Source organism: Medicago sativa, chromosome 4 (assembly GCF_051527215.1).
Source record: "Medicago sativa cultivar Bolivia chromosome 4, Bolivia_mono, whole genome shotgun sequence".
In the NCBI taxonomy this organism is placed as follows: Eukaryota; Viridiplantae; Streptophyta; class Magnoliopsida; order Fabales; family Fabaceae; genus Medicago; species Medicago sativa.
In genome coordinates this window covers 98,424,459-98,449,009 of record NC_140752.1, presented here as the reverse complement: position 1 = coordinate 98,449,009, position 24,551 = coordinate 98,424,459, and the positions used below count along the sequence as shown (strand labels likewise).

At 32.8% G+C, this 24,551-nt stretch overlaps 3 protein-coding genes and 1 pseudogene across 4 annotated transcripts; 1 reads left to right on the top strand and 3 right to left on the bottom strand.

The window, feature by feature from the left end:
- Window positions 1-157: 157 nt before the first annotated feature.
- On the bottom strand, window positions 158-2,142 carry LOC146934474 (uncharacterized; annotated as a pseudogene). The gene is made up of 2 exons (XR_015007774.1): window positions 2,002-2,142; window positions 158-1,898 (listed from the first exon to the last, which is right to left on the bottom strand). The product of XR_015007774.1 is annotated as an uncharacterized LOC146934474 (transcript).
- A 2,915-nt stretch (window positions 2,143-5,057) lies between these two features.
- On the bottom strand, window positions 5,058-5,892 carry LOC146934473 (uncharacterized). Its single transcript, XM_085706368.1, has 2 exons — window positions 5,504-5,892; window positions 5,058-5,386 (listed from the first exon to the last, which is right to left on the bottom strand). Exons 1-2 carry the CDS (start codon window positions 5,767-5,769, stop codon window positions 5,128-5,130), a joined length of 525 nt encoding a protein of 174 aa, XP_085562494.1. The 5' UTR covers window positions 5,770-5,892; the 3' UTR covers window positions 5,058-5,127.
- Window positions 5,893-14,905: 9,013 nt separating this feature from the next.
- On the top strand, window positions 14,906-18,278 carry LOC146934472 (glucan endo-1,3-beta-glucosidase 13-like). Its single transcript, XM_085706366.1, has 5 exons — window positions 14,906-15,051; window positions 15,144-15,218; window positions 16,096-17,370; window positions 17,717-17,747; window positions 17,880-18,278. Exons 2-5 carry the CDS (start codon window positions 15,158-15,160, stop codon window positions 18,019-18,021), a joined length of 1,509 nt encoding a protein of 502 aa, XP_085562492.1. The 5' UTR covers window positions 14,906-15,051; window positions 15,144-15,157; the 3' UTR covers window positions 18,022-18,278.
- Window positions 18,279-20,747: 2,469 nt separating this feature from the next.
- LOC146934471 (profilin-1) lies at window positions 20,748-22,604 on the bottom strand. The gene is made up of 3 exons (XM_085706365.1): window positions 22,395-22,604; window positions 21,910-22,047; window positions 20,748-21,138 (listed from the first exon to the last, which is right to left on the bottom strand). Exons 1-3 carry the CDS (start codon window positions 22,515-22,517, stop codon window positions 21,004-21,006), a joined length of 396 nt encoding a protein of 131 aa, XP_085562491.1. The 5' UTR covers window positions 22,518-22,604; the 3' UTR covers window positions 20,748-21,003.
- Window positions 22,605-24,551: the final 1,947 nt, after the last annotated feature.

Sequence of the window (24,551 nt, the reverse complement as noted above, 5' to 3'; positions counted from 1 at the left end):
TTGGACGCAGTACATTGGAATCCTGAAGCACCACCACGAACGCTACCGCGCGTTCGCCTGTAGTGCGGTAAGGCACCACCCTGTTGTGCCAGCAGCCAACTCCGGCGTGTCAGCTTAGTTATCCTCATCAAGCCACTTACTTGATGCCTAGCTTGCCAACTGGTAGACAGATCCTTTTCCCCCAGATCAATGAATAAGGAAGAAGTCACCATTGACTCTATTTATTATTATGGTAAATTAGTTTATCAAAATGTCAATCTGAGATCTTATTTCGGTTCGATACGTCCACCTGCGAGACTAACCTTTGGCCTTCATCTCGGTAGGTGTATTCTTATACATTCTCCCAAAAGAACATTCATTCATTTCTTTCTTCCCCGTCGACCACGACGACTGAAACGACGCGATAAATGCAGACCCAGAAAGGAGAAGGGCCGGTAGTGGGCATTTGGGAAAGTAGGGCCGATCGGGTGTCTTCATTCCAGAAACAAGAAAGACGAAGAACGAAACGAAGTGAGAGGCCGGAGGGCAGGGAAAAGAGTCGAGTCGATCAGGCTCGACGACCGGGAGAAGCAAAACGAAATTACGAAAGACTTCGTGATAAACAACATTTGAGGTTGTATCAGTGCTCTCTCCATCTCCATCAACGATTAGTATTTTCAAACCTTGTTTTGAAGTGACTCTGGAAATTGCAACGTACAACTGACCACGCGAAAATACAGGACTCGGCAAATAAATACCAACATTTTTAAGTGATTGCCCTTGACTCTTGTTAATTGTCATGGCAAATGAAACTGGTATTGGAAATTGCCTTCTCTGAAATTTGAATGGAATTTTAATATCAGACGGTTGAAGAGATAACCTGGGTATGAAAATTTTTTCGCCGATGTTACTTCCAGATATAACCTTTGCTTCAAGGACAAATTTTCCCATTCTAGTGATGGTTAACCTTGTTCCATTGCATAATCCTAACTTTAGATTCTCAAAAGCATAATTGGAACTCCAATCTTCAATCTTATCTTGTGATGTGGGAGTCCTGAAGCATTTATTGTGTTGAGAAACTCTGGAGTGTGGACATCATCAACAACATCACAATTTCCATTCTGGGTCAATGGAGTATCATAGCTCAAATATGTTTTCTCTTCACCAGGAATCAAATCTAACATGTAATCGTTGACCTGATCCACTACTGCGTTTGTTGGAGCAAGTATTGCTTTGTCTTAAAAGATGATATATCAGTCATACCATCTAACAGGTTTGGATAAGTGCTATCAACAATGGATTGAACATGATTGCCTGAACTATGTATAAGTAATTCCGGAGGAATCTGAAGCGATATATCCACGTCATTTATGAGCCCAACTCTCCCATCACCAATTGCCAAAACCCAATCAGAGAACAATCTTCTTTCTTCAATATCAGCGTCTGATGCTCCACTTATCAGTCTCATATTTTTTGTAAGGGTGAGAACTTCACAATAATTCCATATCTTTGAAGAATCGATTGTGGCATTTGTTATTTCTTGCCTGGTGGCTCTCGGCACAACAGGGAGAATCTGTCGGAAGTCTCCTCCAAAAACAACAACTTTTCCCCCAAATGGAATGTGCTTAAATCTCTTGTCAACATCTCTCATCACATCGCGAAATAATCGATCAACCGCTTCGAAGCAATGTCTGTGCAACATAGGAGCTTCATCCCATATAATGAGTTTTGCCTTGATTATTAACTTAGCTAAAGGTGAATCAGGTTCTATAGGACATGTCGAAGCTTCGTGGATAAGAATAGGAATGCCAAATCTTGAGTGTGCGGTTCTGCCTCCAGGTATGAGCAATGCAGCTATGCTACTTGAAGCAACAATTAGAACGATTTCACCTTGTGATCTCAATGCAGCTGCCATAGCCCTCCATAAAAATAACATGTCATTAACATAAATCAGAATAAACCTAATCGCAGTGACAACCTAAATTATTGTATGTGGTAAGACATTAGGTTTATATAAAATACCTTCTCATCAACCAATATCATGTTCATGAAGATGATGTCATCTGGATTCTCCTTATCATGGATGAGCCAGATATGGGCCACACGCACAAGCAACTTCAAATCCTTCTTCCCACCTTTGATGGCTGAAATGGGGGTGAAAATGTTGGCCATCTTAAAGAGAAAAACAAATATTTTTGCTTACAAAACAGAATAGATTTAATCTCACAACTAAGTGGTATTTAAACTGGTAATTGGCAAGCTCAAGTTGAAAGTTTTAAATGTCGATTCTACTGGTACTAATTATTATTCATTGCAGCCATAAAATGCAATTACTGCGAATTGATTTGTTATGCTCTCATACCTGAATTTTCGAGTAGCAATTACTGTATTTTTAATAGTAAAGGAATTACATATTGGCATATTCACTCGCGTGTATACATAGGAAATTTATACATAGAAAATTTTTCTATTAAATGTAATTCTTATTAAATGCAATTACTACATATTTATTGGCGTCATAAAAGCAATTAGTGCAAATTAAATGTATTCTTCTAAGAAAGTTATTTTGTTAATATGATCATTGCAGTCATGAATGCATTCAATACGCACTAATTGGCAGAGCAATTAGTGCATACTGCATAAAAGAGTTTACGATTAGATAAAACATGTTGCATAAAAGAGTTTAAATGCATTCAATCCTGTTAATATTTTTTATTCGAACTTTTTTGGCAATTTGTACATTTTTTTTTGTTGCAGGTACGATTTGTTAAATGAACACATAAAAGTTCACGGAATCCGTTTAAATAGAAAAAAAGTTTACGGAATATCTTATCATACCTAACCAAATTATAAACAGCATAGAAAAAGTTTACTAATCCTATATGACAGCATAGAAAAAGTTTACGGAATCCTTTTAACTAGAAAAATGGACTATCTTATATATATTGCAGGTATTATTCGCTAAATGAATACATACGATTTGATTGGCATTAACTATGATTTTATTCACGAAATGAATACATACGATATGATTCCCTAAATAGAAAAGTTTACTAATCGTTGGGAGTTATGGTGATTTGATTGACATTAACTACGATTTTAATGGACATTATGACGCATCTGTATGAGATAGGAAATGAGTAGTTTGAAACATAGCCTTTGAATCAACGGCTGAGATTAGATTAGCAATGAATTCACATCAACGGCTGAGATCATATAAATGCTTAGGAGGGAAAAATAGGAAGTGATTAGGGCAAACATGATAGTTTGGCAACTCTAGCTTTTATAATAAAGGATATTACTTGTATCATTAGTATTATTAATGTCGAAGTGTTGTTACCAAAAAAGTGTCACGTTTTGACATTGCAAATGTGTTGGATTAGAATTAGGAACCAAAAACGTATCAAAGGAGAGGGAGTGTCCAAATGGCTAGCCACTCGGTGCAAAAAGAATTTGGTAGGAGGTTCAATATAAATTTTCTAAGAGAATTTAGTCAGGGTTCAATATAAATTTTCAACATTAGATAAGTGCAATTTTATAAATTTCAGGGTGTGCACATGCACACCCACAACTCTATCTGGCTTTGCCGACGTGAGCAACAGAGGTCAAAGAAAGTTCTAGAATCCATAACAGAAATCTAAGAAAGAACTAACTTGAGAAGAATTATTATTATTATTGAACTAATGATGAAAATAGTACGAAGAACTGTTTGCAGTTTTCAATCGCTAACAAACTCTTAAACTATGAATGTAACTAACTCCAACTAATGTATTGAGTCATAATAACTGACTCAATTAGGCTATGCTATGCTATGCTATGGTGTATTCACCATGACAATCTTATGGTTGAGTGACTAACTAATTAAGCTAATACTAGTAACGTTAGTCATCGACAAAACGGTTCTTCTGTGTTATCAAATTTTAGGTTCAAGGAGGACCTAACTCAAATTTTGGTTATCCATAAGGTGTGGTTGATTGTTTTGTTGCATCTAATGTAGGTGATAAAACTATTTACACACCTTTTCGAAATATTGTTGGACCGAGATTTCCTTATTTGGAATCTTCCACATCATAGTCACTTTGCTTTGAAATTTCTCAGCTACCGTAACTTTTTTCTCTATGAGTAACTTTTCAACATAATTTGCAGTTGAGAAGCATCTCTTAGAAGGAGAGACTTCTCAACTTGACCAACCAGAGTAATAGATTGATACTTAATTTTAAAAGCAATGGTAGTTTAGAAGAAAAAAAATTTGATTTGTGCTGTAAAGAAAAAAAACACAAAATCACATGAGTAATTAGTGATCCTGTCTTAAAAAAAAAAAACCATTCCGTCTCTAAAACATGTATCTCTTTTGTAATTACAAAAAAAAAAAAACATGTATCTCTGTCTTTTGTCTTCTGTCTTCATCCGTTAATGATTAAAGACTCAAGAACAAGAATTAATTAAAGCATGGATGAGTCTATCTTCACCCCTTTATGATTTTTCTTCCACTTCTCCTTGTGTAGCTAATTTGATTTTCATTTATTTAACGTTGCTAGTTTATTTTGATTAGGCTAGGATATATATGAACTCTCTAAAATCTTGATGTAATGTGAACAATTCAAATTCAATACATGTTTATAATCACATGTTTAATTAACAGCGGTGACTATCGTCCCATAGCGGAATAGCCAAAATGATACTCCCTTCCTCCCAAATCTGTTTTGCGGGGAATAAAGAGAGAGAGAGAAAAAGTAGGGCAGTTTTGGACTTTCTTTTTCATGTAGGGCAGCTTTGGAATTTGCTTTTCAATATAGGGCAGACAAAAAAAAATTCTCCTTTTCCTTCTCTACTAACATTTCCACCTTTATCCAAACAGTTACACTTACACACTCATCAACATGCTAGCTATTTAGAAATCATGGGCTACTAACAACACAAGAAGAGGAATCCTATCACCATGTGGAAAACATATATAAGAGTGAGGACACTCATGATTAATCATCTACGTGTAGAATAAGTAATATAATTATAATTAAGAAGATTTCATTTCATCAAAAAATAAATAATAATATGATTTTAACTCAGAAGCTAAAATATGAGCGATTCAAAATTTTCCTCAATATTTTGTGCATGAAATGAAACAAAAAGCTCTTACAAGATTGAATTTCAAAAGTTTTTGTGTACGGCAAAGGAAGATCTAGACCCTCCAAGGAAACTCCCTCTTCTAGTTATTATACAAGGTCCTCTTGAAGCTTTCTTTGATATTCTTGCCTTTGGAGTGCTTAACCCAAAGCTTTTGCATGGTTTCTTTTTGTTTCTGTAATTTGATCTCTCTAATTTCTTAGGAAGATCTTCTACACTCTGCACTCTACCTAAAGAACCAAAAGATTGTGCCTTACCTTGATAAAACATAGACAATCCTCTCCTGCAAATGTCACAATAAATAGAATTGAATAAAATAAAAGTACAACAAAATATTGATATAGAATATAAAAAGTATATATATAGTAAAAGAAAATGCATCATGCATGAAATTGCTTACTTCAAAGGGAGATGGTTCATGAGTTCTGATAGTTCATATAAAGGACCATTTGAATGTGATGATGATGAAGATGACAAACTAGAAGTTGAAGAGGATGCTTCTAGATCATCATCTAACTCTGATGAAGAAGATGAACACATAGAATTCATTGAATCTTCTGTAATAGAGCCATTCGAAATTGAATCAGTTACACCATCATCATCCACATCTTGCTTAACAATCCAATTTTTGTTACTGTTACCATCTTTGATTCCCTTCACATTCATTTCTAGAAATATTTGCTTTGCCTTTTCGTTTAAAGAAGAAGAAAATGGAAGAAAGTGTCTCCTCTATTATGAAATGGAATGGGCCATGGTTACATGTATATGGAGTAGTTAACTTTAACAGATAAAGCATAAAATATTGGGTGTGGTCTTATATATAGAACCTTACCAATCAATGAAGATTTGGATAATGTTGTTGTTACTTGTTTTCATAAATATATATGAGTTGGCTTTAGATAAATATAACGTATATTATTATAATATTCTATCTTGATTAAATTTTTGTCACAGTCAGATCACGTTATATATGGTGTAAAATAAATAGCTTCTCTCACATTGTTAAGATAGAGGATAAGGACTAAATAATGACAACCATATCGTGAGTCACCCTCTTAATATTATTAACTTCTCTTTTATTTTTGCCTTGTGAAAATAGTGGACCCTCATTTTGCAAACTAATAACTATGCTTCATAAAGCCATATCAGATAAGTGTATTCCAATTCGACAACCTAATCCATCATAAATTTCAATGTCAAAGAAAATAATCAAATATAATGAATAGAAAAATGGAAAAGATAGGTTTAATCCATTTAAGGTAAAATGTGTATTTATAGCATATTTCCTTTTCTTCAAAGAATTTTAGAATATTTCATGTCATATGCAAGTTGCGACCAGATTTCCTATAATTGCATGTTGATATAGTTTAAGGCAATAAATCATCTAGAACTAAATTGAGATCGGACGGTCTATATTACACTATCAAATCAAACAATTAAACATTTAACTCGTTTATTTAGATCAAACGATCTAGAGTTGCCGCGACCGTTATAAAGATGTTAAGAGTTTCATATTGAATGTCCTAAGTGATTATCCTATTAGCTAGTTTTGAATTAATCTTCGCTGCATGCTTACTTGATCCCTAAAATTCTGTTTACTCAGTTTTCTTAGGAAACAAACTGTATTCAACCGGCCTTTAATTTTGTCAAGGAAAAGAAAAAGTATTCAACCCACGTGCTATGCGAACTTGGGTATGAAAATGAAAACTCGTGGTCTATACGTTGGCTTATTCCAATTGGTTGAACGTTTTGCCCCCTCATCCAAACATTAATCATGCACTTTTTTCAACAACAAAAAAACAGTATTCATGCACTTTTATTATCTACGTATTACTCAGATCATCACGTACATGGCATATTCTTCGTATATATACCAAATGAATTTCATTATTTTTCGGCTACACTAATATAATTAAAGTGTTGAGAATCCTGTTTATTTTTAGTCGTGCATTTTAATAAACAAAAATAATAATAGTTGTGCATTTCTGCCAAAAAATAATATTACACATTATGACTTATGCATCACAAGAATACTATTTTTGTCAGTGACGGAGGCAGGATTATTAAAGTCTGGGCAAAAAAAATTGCAACACATTTTCTTCTCTGTAATTTTTGAGACGTAGGCCTCTTTCACTCTTTGAGTTTGGGATAAATTGCATTTGTAGTAAATAATCAACATTCAGATGGTTTACATAAGAAATTGCAAGCGAATAATCAAAAAATCTAAAGAAATTGCCCAACAAAAAATATACATAAGAAATTTATAAGGATTTATATAAGAAATTCATAGGGATTTACAAAAGAAATTGCAAAAGTTTTGGGCCAGAGCCCGGGCAACTGCCCAGGCTATAGCTGGGCCTTGGATCCGCTTTGCAAGATCCATTATTTTTTTTATTTTTTTACTCTTTCAAGATCCATTATTATTTATTGCTACCTATACATAATTTCTTTTTCTTTTTTTAGGGGAGCTACACATAATTATATAGACATGGTTTTACACTTTTATATTATGATGGTTCAATAGACTTTTTTTTTCATTCTATTATTATTTGATGCAAAAAATAGTTATTTCTTTATGAACTTTTTTTAGGGAATTTCATTATGAACTTTAATTTTATTGCAAATTAAAAAGGGGGTAAATTCATTATATACAAAGGTATATATGTATTATTATTATTATTATTATTATTATTATTATCATCATCATCATCATCATGATGTAAATACAGAATGCTATCATTATTTTAATGTTAAAAAAATTATATATCGAAAAAAATTATTGTAAAATGTTGAGAGGCATCTTTCTGTTGAGAATGAGGTGGATTAGTACGAGAAGGTTATGACATGTGAAGATAAGAAGGTGGAGAGGTAGGTCATGACGTGTTTATAATTTAGTGGCTATCAAATTGCCACCACACGGTAATATTATGTTCCAATTGCACTGACACTGCCGGGTAGGCCATACCAATGTTGTGTTTAATTAAAATGATGCTGATCTCACATAATCTTATTTCTTCTCACCACCCATTGGATTGTGACATTTTTTTAATTTTAATTTAATACTACTCCTACTCCTACTCCTACTCCTACTCCATGGTTTCATTCAACTTTTCAACTCTGAATATCCACTTATTCAATAGAAATTCCATTCTCACTTGTCTCTCTCGACATCATTCACTTTTGTCTAAAATTAAGAATTGTCAAAGTAAACTTGGCTAAACCGTCCATGCCTTAATAAAGGACACTTGACATTTCTTTACTAAACTTGGCTATAAAATAAACATATTTTTGGTTCTCCGGGACGTAAAAGAAAAAAAGAAAGGGTTAATAGGTCTTTACCTCCTGTAATATAGGTTATTTTCGGTTTTCCCTCTGTAATTTTTTTTTTTTTGATTTACCCATTGTAAAAAAAAATTGTTTTGATTTACAAAAACAAAAATTGGTTTTTGTTTGGCCTATTAGGGGGTAAATCAAAACAAATTTTTTTTACAGGAGGGTAAATCAAAAAAAAAATTACAGAGGGAAAAACCGAAAATGACATATATTACAGGGGTTGAAGACCTATTGACCCAAAAATAAATCACCGTGAGAAACCACGCTAATGCTAAATCTATTACGTGAAAATTACAGGGGGTTAAAGATCTATTAACCCAAAAATAAATCACCGTGAGAAACCACGCTAATGCTAAATCTATTACGTGAAAAGATAATGATATATTTCATGAGAAACTTCCTTAAGGATAATTAAAAGGGGGAAACAACTTTCATATTTCCAAAACTTTAGTACTATATAGGATGTTTACAGTTGATGTAACTCAACCAGAAAAGGGACTCAGGAGCAGAGAATATGTTTAGGATTTATATGGTTCAATTTTTTTCTCATATAAATGGATAAATATCAATAGTTTATCTATTGATATTTTTTTACAAAACCTATATATTAATTAATTAATAATTGATTATAATCTTTAATTAAGACGACTTCAATATGGAGAGATTCACCACACAACAAATAATTGGAATTCTTTCAAAAAAAAATAAATAATTGGAACGTCTTGTAACTAAGGACATTTTGATAGTTGCAAGTATGTTTTTTTTTTTTGAAACAATAGTTGCAAGCATTTTTTTTTTTTTTAGCAAAGTTGCAAGTATGTTGCCATACACAAAGTTGGCTTTGAATATGAGATTCCTTACGTGTCCACATATGAACATAGCGAATGGAAAATTTTAATTTGTTTTATAGGGTTGAACATGGGTTGGGTTGGATTGGACGGAGTTTTACGAAAATTAAGACCCAAACCTTGCATGGAATGTTGGTTTTGGTCTCGTGCGAGAATCACCTTTTACAATATTGGATCGGGTTGTGTAGCAGGTTACCCACATTCTATAATAGGCCATCAAATTCTTTCCAAAAAAATTGGTCATCCCTATTTTTTACCCAAAAACATCATGTAAATTATTTTCACTATTTTTTTTTAGCATCAAATATATAAATATACAACAAATAAGCATATAAAGTAGTGGCATAACTTGTTGTCCACTTGCATTTTATTCATGTGTAATTAAAATTTGATATATCAATTATTTGAGAAGTAAAAAAAAATTCCTTGAGAAAAAAATAAGATAATAGTACATTTATGATGGTAACTAGTAAGATATTAGATCTAATTCTAAAGAATATGATAATAGTACATTTATGAATATGCAGATGTGGCATGTGAGACAATAAGGGAAAAAAAATGGGAAATAAGAAGAGAGAATGGAGTTTTAGGGTATTTCTTTACTACTGTAAAAAAAGAAAAAAATCTCTATTGTCCACTTACATAAAAATAAGTCATTTTTTTTGGCGGTCGAGGTTTAAACCCGAACCTTGCATGTATTATGTATTGTTTTTACCAACTGAATTAAGCTCACGATGACAAAAGAAAATGAGTCATTTAGACACACATACATAATGAAAAAATGTATGAAAGAGAAAAGAATTAAATAATATATATTTTTAAAATAATTAAATGATATATATTTTAATGAGTGTATGTCTAAATGATTTTAATTTGGTATTATGTCTATATAAATATTTCTCGTGATTTAGAATGGGTTGAGTGGATTTCAAATCATTGAAATCGGAATCCATCCCGAGGGAGGAGGGAGGAGGTGAGCTAAATCATGCACACTTTTAGTTTTTTTTTTTTGAAAGAAGGGTTAATTAAGTTTTTAGTCCCTATAAATATTCACAGTTTTATTTTTAGTCCCTACAAAATAAAATCACACTTTTTAGTTCCTGTGACATTTTCCTTAAGCATTTTAGGCACAAAAAATGCTGATGGAAAATTTTACAGGGACTAAAAATGTTGATGGAAAATTTTATAGGGACTAAAAAGTGTGATTTTATTTTGTAGGGACTAAAAACAAAATTCTGAATATTTATAGGGACCATTTACTTAATTAACCCTTGAAAGAATGCACACCTTTAGTTTTGGACCTTATACAAAGAAGAAACTTATATTTTCTTTGTATAACTTTAATACTCTCTCTGTCTCTATATGTAAGCCCCTTTTGCTTTTTTCACATTTCTTAAGAAAAATTGTTAGTGTAATTAATGTGTATGTTTTGTGTGTTAATATTACCAAATTATCATTTATTTGTATGTGTATTAAATTTGACTATTCATATTTCAAGACAAGTTAGTAGTATTAATTAGGGGTGTGTTTAGGAAAAAAATAATAAATGCATCTAGTAATTTGAAAAGAGGTTTACATTTATGGACAAAAATAAAGTCAAATGGGTGCTTAGATATAGGGACAGAGGGAGTCTATTAATTCATTGGAGGATTTTTTTTTTATAATTCGGTATCCTCCGTGCACGCAATTGCGAATATTTCGAGGCTTGTGGAACTTAAAGGAGCGGCAAACTCTCTCTAAGAGTATTCATTGGAGGTTACAGTGATACATACACTGTCGTCATAAATCAGTTTATATTTTTTTATTTTATTTTTTGCCAAAAAACACAGCGGCTCGGCCCCTACTTAATGCACTGTCCCTACCAAATAAGCTTTTTTGGTGGTGGTTGAGGTTTAAACCCCGAACCTTGCATATATTATGCACTGTCCCTGTCAACTGAGTTAAACTCACGAGGACTACTCCTACCAAATAAGCTATGTTCACGGAAACATTTTCTTTTTTTGAAAATATGAAATTGAATTTATCACCTTTTTCCATTACAACAACTGTTTTTATTTCCTCTTAAGAAAAAAATTGTTTTTATTTGCTTCTGGGTATCTAGAAGTCTTAGACTAATCGATCGGATCGAGTTACAAAGTTTCATTTAAGAGATTAACATTTCACAACAAGTATTCTTTCATTCTTTGAAAAAAAAAAACAAATATTCTTTCGTATAAGTCGATTAGGTGCAAATTTATGCCCATGTGTATATTGTATTTAAGTTTGAATTTCACTTTTCTCTCTTGATTCAAAGTCCACGTCCTGTTAAAGTAAAGAAGTAAATATTTGTTAAGTCGGATGTTATTATCTGGTTTAAATTTCAACCCCTCCACTTATGTGTGAGTACATAATAAATTTATCATTTTGACTGGCTATAAAAAAAAGTAAAATAAATAAATATTTCGTCAAATTAGTTTATTTTTTAAAAACTGGATAGACCCCACATAACAGTAAGAATAATAATTTCTTGAGCATCCTGAGACTCAAATTGACAAAATAACTTTTAAATTGGTTTAAATTTGTTGTATTTAGAGGCTCAAATTTAAACTTGAGACCTTGATTGAGTTGAAAGAAACTTGTCTTATCTTATCCAAGCACATTTATGTTCTAAGAATATGTTTGAATTGTTACTGTTATAGGATCAGTGGCGGAGCTAGAAATAATACTCAGGGTGGGCCAATCCTTCTAAGATATATAACACGTTAAAGCAATACTTCAAGATAGAAAATTGTTACCATGGTGGCATGGAAATCCTTTTGTCTACCAGCATACGCCGGTTTAAATCCTGATTGATGAGGGTTTTGTTTTTTGATAGATTAAAAAAAACACATAAAAAATTACAAAAGGTCCAGGTGGGAGTTGAAAAATTGTTACCATGGTGGCATGGAAATCCTTTTGTCTACCAGCATACGCCGGTTCAAATCCTGATTGATGAGGGTTTTGTTTTTTGATAGATTAAAAAAAAAAAAAACACATAAAAAATTACAAAAGGTCCAGGTGGGAGTTGAACTTGATAAAAAAAAAACACATAAAAAATTACAAAAGGTCCAGGTGGGAGTTGAACTTGATGAGTGATGAGTTTTGATGAGTTGAACTTGATTGAACTTGATACATGAAGGCTTAATAAACCTATGCCTGACCACTGAAGCAGGCTATACAACTAAGAATTATAGCGCAACATATTATATATAATATAACTTGATATATTAATATATAAATATATACCTATGAAAAATTATTTTTTTTAGGATTAAGGTGGGCCGTGGCCCACCCTGGATCATGAGTGGCTCCGCCACTGTATAGGACAATGTTGAACGAGGTATGAATTTATATATAAATATATGTTGAGAAAAGTATGTTGGTGCATTATCAACAAAAAAAAAAGTATGAACACTAACAAAAAAAATATCATATCTTATCTAGTGAAATAACTTCTTTATCTTCTTCGAATTCTTCATCTTCACTGTCACACGGAATTGAATTGACTTCATTTCACTCTTTTTTGGGCGGTTTCTCTCATTTTTCAATATCCACGAGGTATTAAACAATCATCTTTCAAAAAAATAATAATCGAAGAGGTATTATCAACCAAAAAAACATGTTATCATGTCTCAGTTTCTTCTTTCTTGTATAGTTTCCACTCCGTACATGATAAAGGTATTAGACAATCATCTTTCAAAACTAAAAAATTAACAAAGTGATGAGAGTGAAACCAATACACATAATGTGGGTATTTTGGTTAAGTGGTGGACTATCTTTGATTGGGCAAAAAGTATCATAAATATCATTTGCATGTTTTGTCGACTCAACTATAACTTCATTGTAGCAAGTTGCAATAATGTGACTCATAGTCAGGAATGTCAACCACTTATCTTTTGGTGTGATTCCTCTATTATTTTCGAGGAGGGTTCAAACCATTCACAATATTTTAAAAATGTTCCTCATACCTAAATATTGGCTATAGTTACCCTTATGATTACTCAACTTTGTAATGGGTGCTCTATGAATAATAGAATGTATCTCGTCACTCATACAATCCACTTTGACATCCTTAGATTTCACTCCATAATATGTGATGCATTTAGTTCTAATGTTTTTAGCAATATAAAAGTAACAAACTAATGTGGTCATTTTAGGGAAAACGACGATGACAACATTCATCTGTGCAGTATCTTTGTTGGTGACATTCACATTTGGTTTATTGTCTTTTTACTTCAAAAGGTCAACCAACATTTGGAGAAACTGAGTGAAGTTATTTTTTTCCTCAAGACGTCAGAAAAGCAAAAGCAACAGAATATATCTTCACAGTTGTGGTTACCCCAACTATCTCAAACCAATGACATTCTGTACACGTTGGTTTTATATGGACAAAATAGTAACAGACTCACATTTGCTTCACAGTTGGTTATATATGGAGTCCATGATCAAAACAGTTGAAAAAATGTTAAACAACTTCACAGATTCAGGATGAGCCCAAAATATATCCTAAACAGTAACAGACTCACATTTGCTTCTATATTTGTGAACATATTTGTGCTCCTTCAAACATGCAAACAAATGTTGCATCTCTGATTTTTCAGCTCTGATGGACTCTTACATACATTATACACTTGCTTTATGTTCGTCAAATTATCTTTCTTTATTTTCTCGCATTCATTAGTATATGTTTAGACTCCACCAAACTCTTTGTCAGGTCAGCAACCATCTTCTTGTCTTTCTCAATTAATCTATCAAACAAGAAGGTGACATTCTAATTGTGGCTCCATTTTATGGTTGTGAACTCCATTAAGAATACTCAACCACCACCAATTTGTTTCCTTCTTTAAATAACCATGTAACCTAAACATACACCCACATTTTTTTGACCTCGTGTCTTCACGATTCAATTTCTTCTTAGGTGCATTGTACTCACCACTCCTTTCACGAGCCAACACTAACATTGGTTTCTTTCTTCCGCCACTTGAATATGATTTATCTATGATTAAAGTGAATTTCGCCTTTGTTGCTTACCCAATCAATCATATCATCTAACCTTTCATTTATCTTTTGATGAAAAAGTAACGTGCTGCATCTACTTCATTATCACCAAGTTTAGAAACTCTGGATCCAATAATAGTGGAGTGAACGACAATTAACTACTGATAAGCAACGAACAATGGTTAATTACGACTGATGGTATTTTCTTTAAATGGTTTGTGTAGGGAGTTGATAATAATAAATTCATTACCCCAAATTAAATCACTTTAAGTTTGATTGGTTTGATTGTGATTTGACTCAAACTACTAAAAAATCTTTGACTTAGATTGAATCATGAGGTTAATCGGATTGACCTACATACGTGAATTACGTTGAAAATAAGAATTTAGTGTTTTTAATTCATCCCTGTTTGAATCTATATCTCAAATTCTTTATTTTAAGCTCAAATTAGTTGAATTATGCAGCCTAAACTTGAAACTTATTTTGTGTAAACTTTATATCAATAAAAAATTAAAATTATTATTATTTTTAAAATTAAAGAAAACTAAAAAGGAAATCTTGTGATTAAACAGCTTGATAAAAGCATCGTCTTTCTGTGTGTGCGTGTACTTGAGTAAAAACATCCTTAACCGGACAAAAAACAAACTCAGACTGTGATTTTGCCACTGTGATGCTCCAATCTGAAGAGAGAGAAACCTGAAAAAAGAAACAAGAGCCGTTACTCTCTTTCTGAGCATTATTATAACGTTAGGTGAAAAGCTTTGCAATACTCGTGAACAATAACACCAACAAATTGTATACTATAACTTTCTCTGTTTATTCTTTTTTTCTGATATAACACAGTTTAGAAGACAGCAATGGCTGCTAGGTTCAGTTTCAGCTTCATCTTTGCGGCTTCACTGGTCCTCCTTCTTCTTGGTTCGTACTTAATCTTACTCTTTCCTCTTATGTTCACTGTTTTTTATTCGGACCCATTTTTCTATGCTATTAAATATTAATATTTATCCCTATTAGATCGCCATTTCTTTTTTTTATTCTCAATTATTAGCATAATTGTTGCCTCAATTTTCTAACTTTGTTTGAGAGAATGTCGGTGCTCCCTTTTAAAAAAAATAAATTTGACAATTTTAATGAATTTCACTTCTCTAGATATATTTATGATGGTTTATTCAATTATAATTAGATTTATTTATGCATGTGGTTAGTGGAAGAATATTCATAAAGCATTGTAATTGAGGGAGTTCCTGTATTCAATTTCAAACAAACTGTGGTGAAATGTAGAGTATGAAATGAAATGTTTCAGGTTGTAGAAATTAGAATTACAAAATGGTTTAAATTAGAGTAGAATGGTTTTACTACAGTTGTGCCTAGCTCCATGTGGTTCTTGCTCAATTTTGTTAAACAGATCATTACTAAACATGACTTGCTACCTTATGTTTTGATTAGTGTGATATTATTGATTGAAAATTGTTCTGACCTCAAGTCAGATGCACCTTTTTTTTGAGGTATCATCCGTTTTGGGTCTCATGCGAGTCCCCACGATTTTATCCTTAGTTAAAAGGCGCCTCAATGAGTTGACAAAGCGAATGTTTGTAAACTATACTTAGCTCGATTTCCAAGTAACGTAAGACTTTTTGTTTATCAAAACAATTTTTTTACTATGCAGATATCATATAAACTAGTAGAGCTAGCATTTTATGTCTTGCCTTTTTTTTTCCACACTCAAAGAACCAATGAATAATTAGTTGTCTTTGTAATTCTTAATTTTATTAAATATGTTGAAATTCTTTGTCAGACTGTTGCTCAGGAAGTTTCATTGGGATCTGCTATGGAAGAAATGCAGATGACCTCCCGACACCCGACAAGGTGGCACAATTGGTTCAACTTCATAAAATCAAATATGTCAGGATTTATGATTCTAATGTACAGGTCCTAAGGGCCTTTGCAAAAACTGGAGTTGAACTTATGATTGGTGTTCCAAACTCAGATTTGCTCTCATTTTCTCAATTCCAATCTAACGCCGATGCTTGGATCAAAAACAGTGTCCTTCCTTACTATCCAGCCACAAAGATCACATACATAACTGTTGGTGCTGAAGTCACAGAAAGTTCCTATAATACCTCTTCATTGGTAGTACCTGCAATGAACAATGTACTTACAGCACTCAAGAAACTCGGGCTGCACAAAAAGATAAAAGTTTCCAGTACTCATTCCCTTGGAGTTCTGTCACGATCGTTCCCGCCATCAGCCGGGGCTTTCAATAGCAGCCATGCACATTTCCTGAAGCCAATGCTAGAATTTCTTGCTGAAAATCAATCGCCTTTTATGATCGATATATATCCTTATTATGCTTACCGAGATTCACGGAATAAAGTGTCTTTGGACTATGCCCTTTTTCAGGCATCCTCTGAAGTTATTGATCCAAACACTGGTTTGCTGTACACAAACATGTTTGATGCACAGATTGATGCTATTTACTATGCGCTCATGGCATTAAATTTCAGAACAATTAAGGTCATGGTCACGGAAACAGGTTGGCCTTCCAAAGGGTCGCCAAAGGAGAAGGCTGCAACTCCCGATAATGCACAAACATATAATACTAATCTCATAAGGCATGTTATAAATAATACGGGTACTCCTGCGAAGCTGGGACAGGAGCTAGATGTTTATATTTTCTCATTGTTTAATGAAAATAGGAAGCCCGGTTTAGAATCAGAGAGGAACTGGGGATTATTTTATCCTGATCAGACAAGTGTCTATAATCTAGATTTCACCGGACGAGGTGCGGTTGATATGACTACGGCTGCAAATGTAACCCGGTCAAATCGAACGACATGGTGCATTGCTTCAAGCAAAGCCTCGGAAATTGACTTGCAGAATGCTTTGGATTGGGCTTGTGGTCCTGGTAATGTGGACTGTACTGCTGTCCAGCCTAGTCAGCCTTGTTTCGAACCGGACAATCTAGCTTCGCATGCATCTTATGTTTTTAATAGCTATTACCAGCAAAATGGGGCCTCTGATGTTGCTTGTAGTTTTGGGGGTACAGGTGTAAAAATTGACAAGGATCCAAGTATGTTCATTTCAACTCTTTCACCAATTCAGCTGTTTTGTTCTCTTTTATTCAGGCTGTTTTTTGTTCAGAAACTATTGCATGCATATGTTAAAATATGATTTGAAGAAAAGTGACATCCGTTTTAGTACAAAAAAGCATTAGAGTTTGTTGATGAATATGTTTTAGAGTTTAATTTCAATACAGTATCGGTGTAAAAAGTGTTATACTGTCGACAAATCACAACCAATCATATATGTGACTTTAGAAGTAGTTATGATTAAAGTCAGATTTTTGATGATTTGACGATTGTTGGTGTAGATTGTTTTTTTTTGTTACTGAAAGACCAGTTGTTTTCATTTTGCAGGCTATGACAACTGCATCTACATGAGAGATGGGTAAGTTCAACATAAAACATTTAATGTTGTTTGTTCCTTTTATTTTGGATGAACTTAAATTATACACGTAATTAGTACTTACTTATTAAGGCTAAGCATGACATTTTGGTTTTTCTTCCTGTGTTTTTGCAGCAATAATAAAACTTCGGGAGGTAGCACAAGGGCGATGTCGTCAACTTCATCCTCCCAACAGAAAGGAATTTATGACTCTTCAATTTCTATTTATCTTCTTGTAACTTGTCTCTTCATTCTATTGAATATTGAACAATCCTGACAATACAAGCTTGATTGTCGAAAGTGCAGCATGATTTTGCTATGTTTAGATGTATGCTGCGATTTGGCGTGCGGGAGAAGTAGCGGTTTGTTGTAAAGCTTTTCATACTATGGCATAAATCAGATAAGTGTAAAAAAATCATTTGCTGTTGTAAAATAATTAGAGCAGTGATAGGTCTAAACTTCTTACTACTAGTTTTATGTGCCAACAAGGTAAGCCAAAACAGCAAGCAAGATAAATGACTTCTCTGTGATTCATTTTATTGAGTCCTTATCAGATTGTTCATAATAGGTATGTCGCAGCTGTTAGTTACTGCCTGGTGTTTCCAGATTATCGCAAGTGTCGAGCGATAACAAGATATGGAAGTTTAGGTCCAATTTTGTAGTTGGCCTTTAGGGAGTTTCCGTTTGATTGCTTGCTCCATTGAGCATGGGTGTTTCAAAAGGGGGAACTAGTGATAAAATTAACATTTCTTGTCCATTGTGATTTGCTTCACCTAGATAGATAGAAGTAGTTTTCAACAGAGTGATACTAATAATGACACAGTAATGGGTAAATAGACTTATAAATGAAACACTATCCCTCAATCTGCAGCATCCATTTGGAAACAGGATAGCTAGCTATGCATACTGAGTAACTGAATAAACGACATTACAAGGTTGTTCAGATTTTAGTATCAACCTGAAATCCTATTACTTGCATCAGTATTTATAATTTACAATTCTAAACAATTCAAACCTGAAATCTTATTTAAAGAAAATAAAACTTGTTTATTTTTTTTCAATTTGAATATAGAACTAAATAAAAGGAATCGTTATTCCCATTAAAAAAAAAAAGGAATCATAATGTTCACTATTTTCTTTTAGTATTTTGTTTTGGTTGTATCAATGACTTTGTTCTCAATAATAAATAAAGTATAAATTGTAATTTTTCACGATTGTGAAATCTTCATTATAGAATTGACTTGCATAGAGTGATAATGATGAGACTTAATAATAGGATATTGGACTCTCTTTTTTTAACATAGGATATTAGACTTTTGTTTTTGCCAAGTAAAATATAACGGCTAGAGAATTTCACCTTAAAAATGAATAAATAAGATGTTCGGGGTTCAAACTTCGACCCCTACATATATTATGCATTATCCTTACAGGATGTCCTCGTGAGCTTAGCTCAGTTGCTTTGGACAATGCATAATATATGCAAGGTTCGGGGTTCAAACCCCGGCCACTACAAAAAGTATTTTTAACAATTGATTGATACTTTAACAATTGATTGATACAGTTGATAAAAGAGTATCTGCTGCAATTAGTTAGTAACATCCAAATGTACAGTTTTCTAATTGCAAACCGAACATACTTGCACAATATATAGATATCATTCTTTTTCCCAATTATGGTATAGGCATTCAGTCAAAAACACAATTGATTGTATAGGCATTTGTCAAAATATCATTGATTCAGGGTACTCCATGCCATCAAACTGGTGGTCACCCATTGCCAAGCTTGTTGACTAATCTCCTCCCATTCATTTATAGTTATACCATTGATGATGTTTATAGTTAGTGCATAAACTGTTGGTTCGCCTAAGATTTTTTTTAAACAAATAAACAACATATGATTGTATTTTGTTCGATAAAAACAATTAAAATTTTGAAAATATCGAAGAAAGCCAATCCATTCATCCCAGTTATTCAATCTAACCCGTGTGATGTCAAAATATTAAAAAACATAACAGAATGAACTAGTGTTATGTTTGTAGATTTAGATTTTGGTAATACAAGTAATGAGCTACATGTGTATTTAATCTTACCCCATTTTAGTTTATGTGATTGAGAAAGGGAAATAATGTTAAATTTTTTTTTTTTTTTAAGAAAGAAATGATGTTAACTAATCAAACGAAATAAAGAAACAGTCCTAACATCACCTCAGATTTAAAGCAAGTAAAGGACTTGTGCAAAAAAAAGAAAGAAAGTAAAAGACAACCTACAAAAATGACAACTCCTTCAAACTCAAAGGAGCACGAATGGCCCTTAACCACACACGAGCTAACTTCGTGGTACACATTAACTGATGATGTTTCCCAGTCATAAAGCTAGAGATTAGAAATGATGATATCCTTTAGAATACGAAGCAGGACAGCATTGTCATTTGAACCGGACTGAACCATTCAACAATATGACTTTTCTACAGTGACTTAAACATGAATGAAAACAACATTTTGTACTTTTTGATTCTCTGAAATGTTCTTTGTTAAAGCTGAAACCTACAAACGAAAATCATGTTTCCACTCAGGCGCAATCCCTGTTGTAGCTATTCTACTTAGTTTATTCTTATAAATCTGAAAGAACCAAGTTATGTGAATGAATTGAGCTCATATAAGTTAACTTGTCAAGATCAAGAAGCTCTGAGAAAATACCGCGACAACGCTCAGATTTAGTTTAGGAATAAAGCATGTTGGGATTTACAGACCACAATCCTCAATATTGTAATGCTTTGAACAAGTCGGCATGCATAAGTTATCATGACACCGTCTCCTACGAGGATATAGAGAAAGATTAGCAACAACCTGGCTTACAAGACACACTCTGCCACGTATGGAAATACTTAATTCTATTGTAAGCCGAAAGAGAATAATTTGCATTATGAAAAAATAAGCTGGAACACGGAGGTATAAATATTAAGGCTTTTTGCCAGATAGATAAAAATCTGCAAAGAATTCAAAAATATGCCAACCAATATACCATAGCATTAGAATTTAAAAGCACTTTAATGTATACGGTACCCACTAAAAAAGTACAAGGACAAAGATTATAGTCATCATTTCTCAAGCACCAAACATTTCTTCGCCACACGCAGATCCAACAACTTTATGAAATCCAAAATATTATTACACTGCAATCAAGTATTCCATTCGAGGTCGACGCAAAAACTTGCACAGAAGCCAATGAAATATGAACTATAATAAGACATAGGAATAGGATTAAAGACCCTGTTCAACAAGATAATCACCAAGCCTTTCAACTACCATGTTGCACTGACCGGGAGTCATTGGTTCATCATAAATGCCAATGACCAAGGCCATATTGGTCTTCTTAACAGTAACACCACCAGCACCCTGGGATAATATAACGCCCAAAATAAGTATTCAGAAATTATATAAGCAAGTTATTGTGCAGGTAACACAGCAGATATATGTTCATGTTTTACCATTGAATAAAAAAATTGACCATAAGACTTATTCAGATCAATATTGAAGGTAATTTTTTATGCAGGACAATACCAATAAATAGCATTTAACTGTTCAAAGGTATCATACAATAATCTGTTCACTCAGATGTTTCAACCTCAATTTGAAAGATTAAAATAAAAAACTGTAAATTCTGATTTGATTGAAGCACAAGCATTGCCAATGATAAGGTTGCAACCCACTTTCAAATAGATTTTCAATTTTAATTTGATAGAGAAAATGGTAAGAGTTAAAATCCATTGTGATTTCTGAAATTGTAAGTTTCTCTAAGAATAGTTCCTGAAATTCCTAAATTGACAACAACATCCCTAAAATAGTAAAATGGCATTCATTTTAGTCACACATTTCATGGTATGCACTTTGAGTTTTAGCTTATCAGTAGCGACTTCATTAGAAATATTCAACTATAGAATAATTTGAAAAATCTGTTAACAAAATATAACATGTAAATTTCAATTATGTATTTGTAAATTCCTTAATTTCAAAAAGACCAAACATGGCAACAACCTACAATTAAATAGAGCAGTTTTGAGATTCAATCTAACATAATAGGATTATATTTACCAAAGCATAGCATAGCATAGCATAGATGAATTTATGCAAATCAAATGAAATTAAAAGAGAAGCAACAGTGTATACCTTCTTCCCTCGAATGACAGCTCCAGGTTCACCTTGAATCACCATATATTTAGTACCACCAATATGTAATCCAGTTGGAGCAAGAGTTCCAGGCTCATCGAAGTCTTTATTGATAGCAGTTATCTCTTCAGGCTTGAACTAATAATCAAAACAAACACCAACACATTACAAATAAAGAACAAATCAACTGATTTCAAAACAGATCTGCGTCCATTACACTTCACAATGTATAATCGAAACGACATAGCTTCCACTTAATTAATTAATTAACAGTTCAATTCAAGTCAAGTCAAATTCTCTGATGAATCGGATCCCTAAGTACAGAACTTCATTTGCATGCAGATCCTTAATAATCAGTGTAAGGTTAATTTCCAATCACAGTAACAGAGATCGGAAAATCTAGAATAATCGATTTAAAAGTAAGAAATGAATTAATGAAGCGATGAATCGCGAAAGAAACAGATCGATGGATTGATGAAAGGTACCTGAGGGAAATTAGCACTCTGAGCCCAAACGCTACCGTCTACACCGAGGATAGCAGCATGAGTGAGATGATTACCTTCAATGTCACAGAGAAGGTGATCATCAACATAAGCTTGCCACGACATGCTTCACAGAGATTTTCTCAGGAAAATGAAGAAAGATTTTCTCGGTAAAGTTTTGGGTTTTGGGTAAGGAGTAGTAGGAGCTGCGTTGAAATCACGGAGCTAGCTATCCCTTTAAAAATCAGTCTAAAGAGGGTGTATTGAAACAAAGTTACGAGAATGCCCTTTTCGTTACCCTATTTTCGCTGTTTCTGGCTGGCGCATAATGGAAAATGAAAAAGGAAATAAGATATTATTTATTATTTATTCATGATCGTGATTCCCTCTCAACAAAATTAAGAGGACAGCCGTTTACGAAGTAGTAATTCAAAAAGATAATAAAGTTTTTCTTTTCTTTTCTTTTCTTTTCTTGAAGGTTCAATGTCACTTTTATCATTAAAAAACCTCTTTTCTTTTTCCGTTTCATTTCCCTTTCAAGCACCGTCTTCTTTTTATCTTGTTATATAAGTCTAAGACGTAAGTATAAGATACCAAATAAAATATTCATACGTTGCGTTGCGGTTTTGATTTTGATTAATGTATTTTATTTATATTTTATGTTTATGAGACCCCTCAATTTAATTTTAAGGGTATATATATTAGCAATAGCAAAATATTTAAAGCTATATAAAAATTGATCATGTTTTGACTTAAGAAGATTAGTGGTTAATGAATTTCACCAAACTGATAAATTGTTTAGAAGAATTTGAGTATAAATTTCTGCGTAGAAAAACTATTGCTCACACTTACAGCCGTCCAAACTTTAGATTATAATGATCTCCTTTTTTTAACAACTGAATGGTTAACACACAAAAAAAATGATCATGTTTCCAACAATGAATCAGTTGAAATGGTGAAGAGATATTGAGTATTGACCTCTTAAAAAGTCCCTATTTCATACTGATAAAAACATATTTAACCAAAATTAAAATTTACTTCACAATAATTAAAAACTACTATAACAAATGAGATGACATCAATGGTTTATTTTTTATTTTTTAGCAAACATTTTATTATCATAAACGCTTATCGTGATAAACATTTATGTATAAGCTATTTCTATAACAAAAATAAAATAAAATTTAATTGTTTTATGCGTCGACGCCTATTTGTTTGGGTGGAGGATCAAGTTTTGGAATGTTGTGTTGTGTTGAAAGACTATTTTTTACTGGTGGATGTTTCAGACACTTGGTTGCGGCATCTTAATCCAGGTGAAGGGCATACAGTTAAGGGAGTTTATCACTAATTAACTCATGTAGTTGAAGCGATTCCTTTGGAGAACAAGGAGATTATCTTAAACAAAATGATTCCGTTGAAAACATCTTTATTTGTTTGGAGGTCATTTCTCATCAGGTTGTCGATGAAGGATAATTTGATTCATTGGGGCATGGCTCATTTGGCTTCTTCACTTTGCTTAGGTGGTTGTGGAAATGATGAAACATCTAATTATTTGTCACTTTGCTTAGGTGGTTGTGGAGATAAATCTCAAAGTGGCTAGGTGTCCATAGTGTTTTGTTATCGATGCTCATGCATTTCAATTTTGTAGCAAATAGCAGTTGGACATTGTTTATAAGCAATTTTAGTGGTTTGTTGTGGGATTGTATGGAAAGAAAGAAATAATAAGGTGTTCGATGAGAAGGAGATAACGGTCGTGTTTTTGTTTGATAAAGTTAAAATTCTTGTTTAGTGGTGGTTGAAGGTTAAGAAAAAAGGTTTCACCTTTGATTTGAATCATTGGTGGACTAATCTCATGTCTTGTTTAGGGATTAGGATTGCTTGATGTGCTTGTTGTTGATTTTAGTTTGTTATATTTGAGACTCTTTTGTCCTGCTTTGAGTGCGCTTTTCCAATTTAAGCACATCTTATGCTTAATTGTGTTATTTTATGATATATTTTTTGGCTTCTCCAAAAAGGTTTAATTATTTTTGTATAAGCTACAAGCTGTTTTTATAAACTAGTTTAAAGAGCTTATGAAAATAAGCTAAAAACAACTTATGAAGATGTCCTAAGCTATTTTCACATTCCTTTATTTTAAGTCATTACAAGACTGACCTACAA

Coding starts and splice junctions, on each gene's coding strand:
- LOC146934473 (XM_085706368.1), bottom strand. CDS start 5,769: ATGAATGTGAAGGGAATCAAAGATGGTAACAGTAACAAAAATTGGATT. Junction 5,387..5,503: donor ATGAACCATCTCCCTTTGAA/GTAAGCAATTTC, acceptor TGACATTTGCAG/GAGAGGATTGTCTATGTTTT.
- LOC146934472 (XM_085706366.1), top strand. CDS start 15,158: ATGGCTGCTAGGTTCAGTTTCAGCTTCATCTTTGCGGCTTCACTGGTC. Junction 15,219..16,095: donor ACTGGTCCTCCTTCTTCTTG/GTTCGTACTTAA, acceptor ATTCTTTGTCAG/ACTGTTGCTCAGGAAGTTTC. Junction 17,748..17,879: donor TGCATCTACATGAGAGATGG/GTAAGTTCAACA, acceptor GTGTTTTTGCAG/CAATAATAAAACTTCGGGAG.
- LOC146934471 (XM_085706365.1), bottom strand. CDS start 22,517: ATGTCGTGGCAAGCTTATGTTGATGATCACCTTCTCTGTGACATTGAA. Junction 22,048..22,394: donor AGAGTGCTAATTTCCCTCAG/GTACCTTTCATC, acceptor TTTGATTATTAG/TTCAAGCCTGAAGAGATAAC. Junction 21,139..21,909: donor CTGTCATTCGAGGGAAGAAG/GTATACACTGTT, acceptor ATATTATCCCAG/GGTGCTGGTGGTGTTACTGT.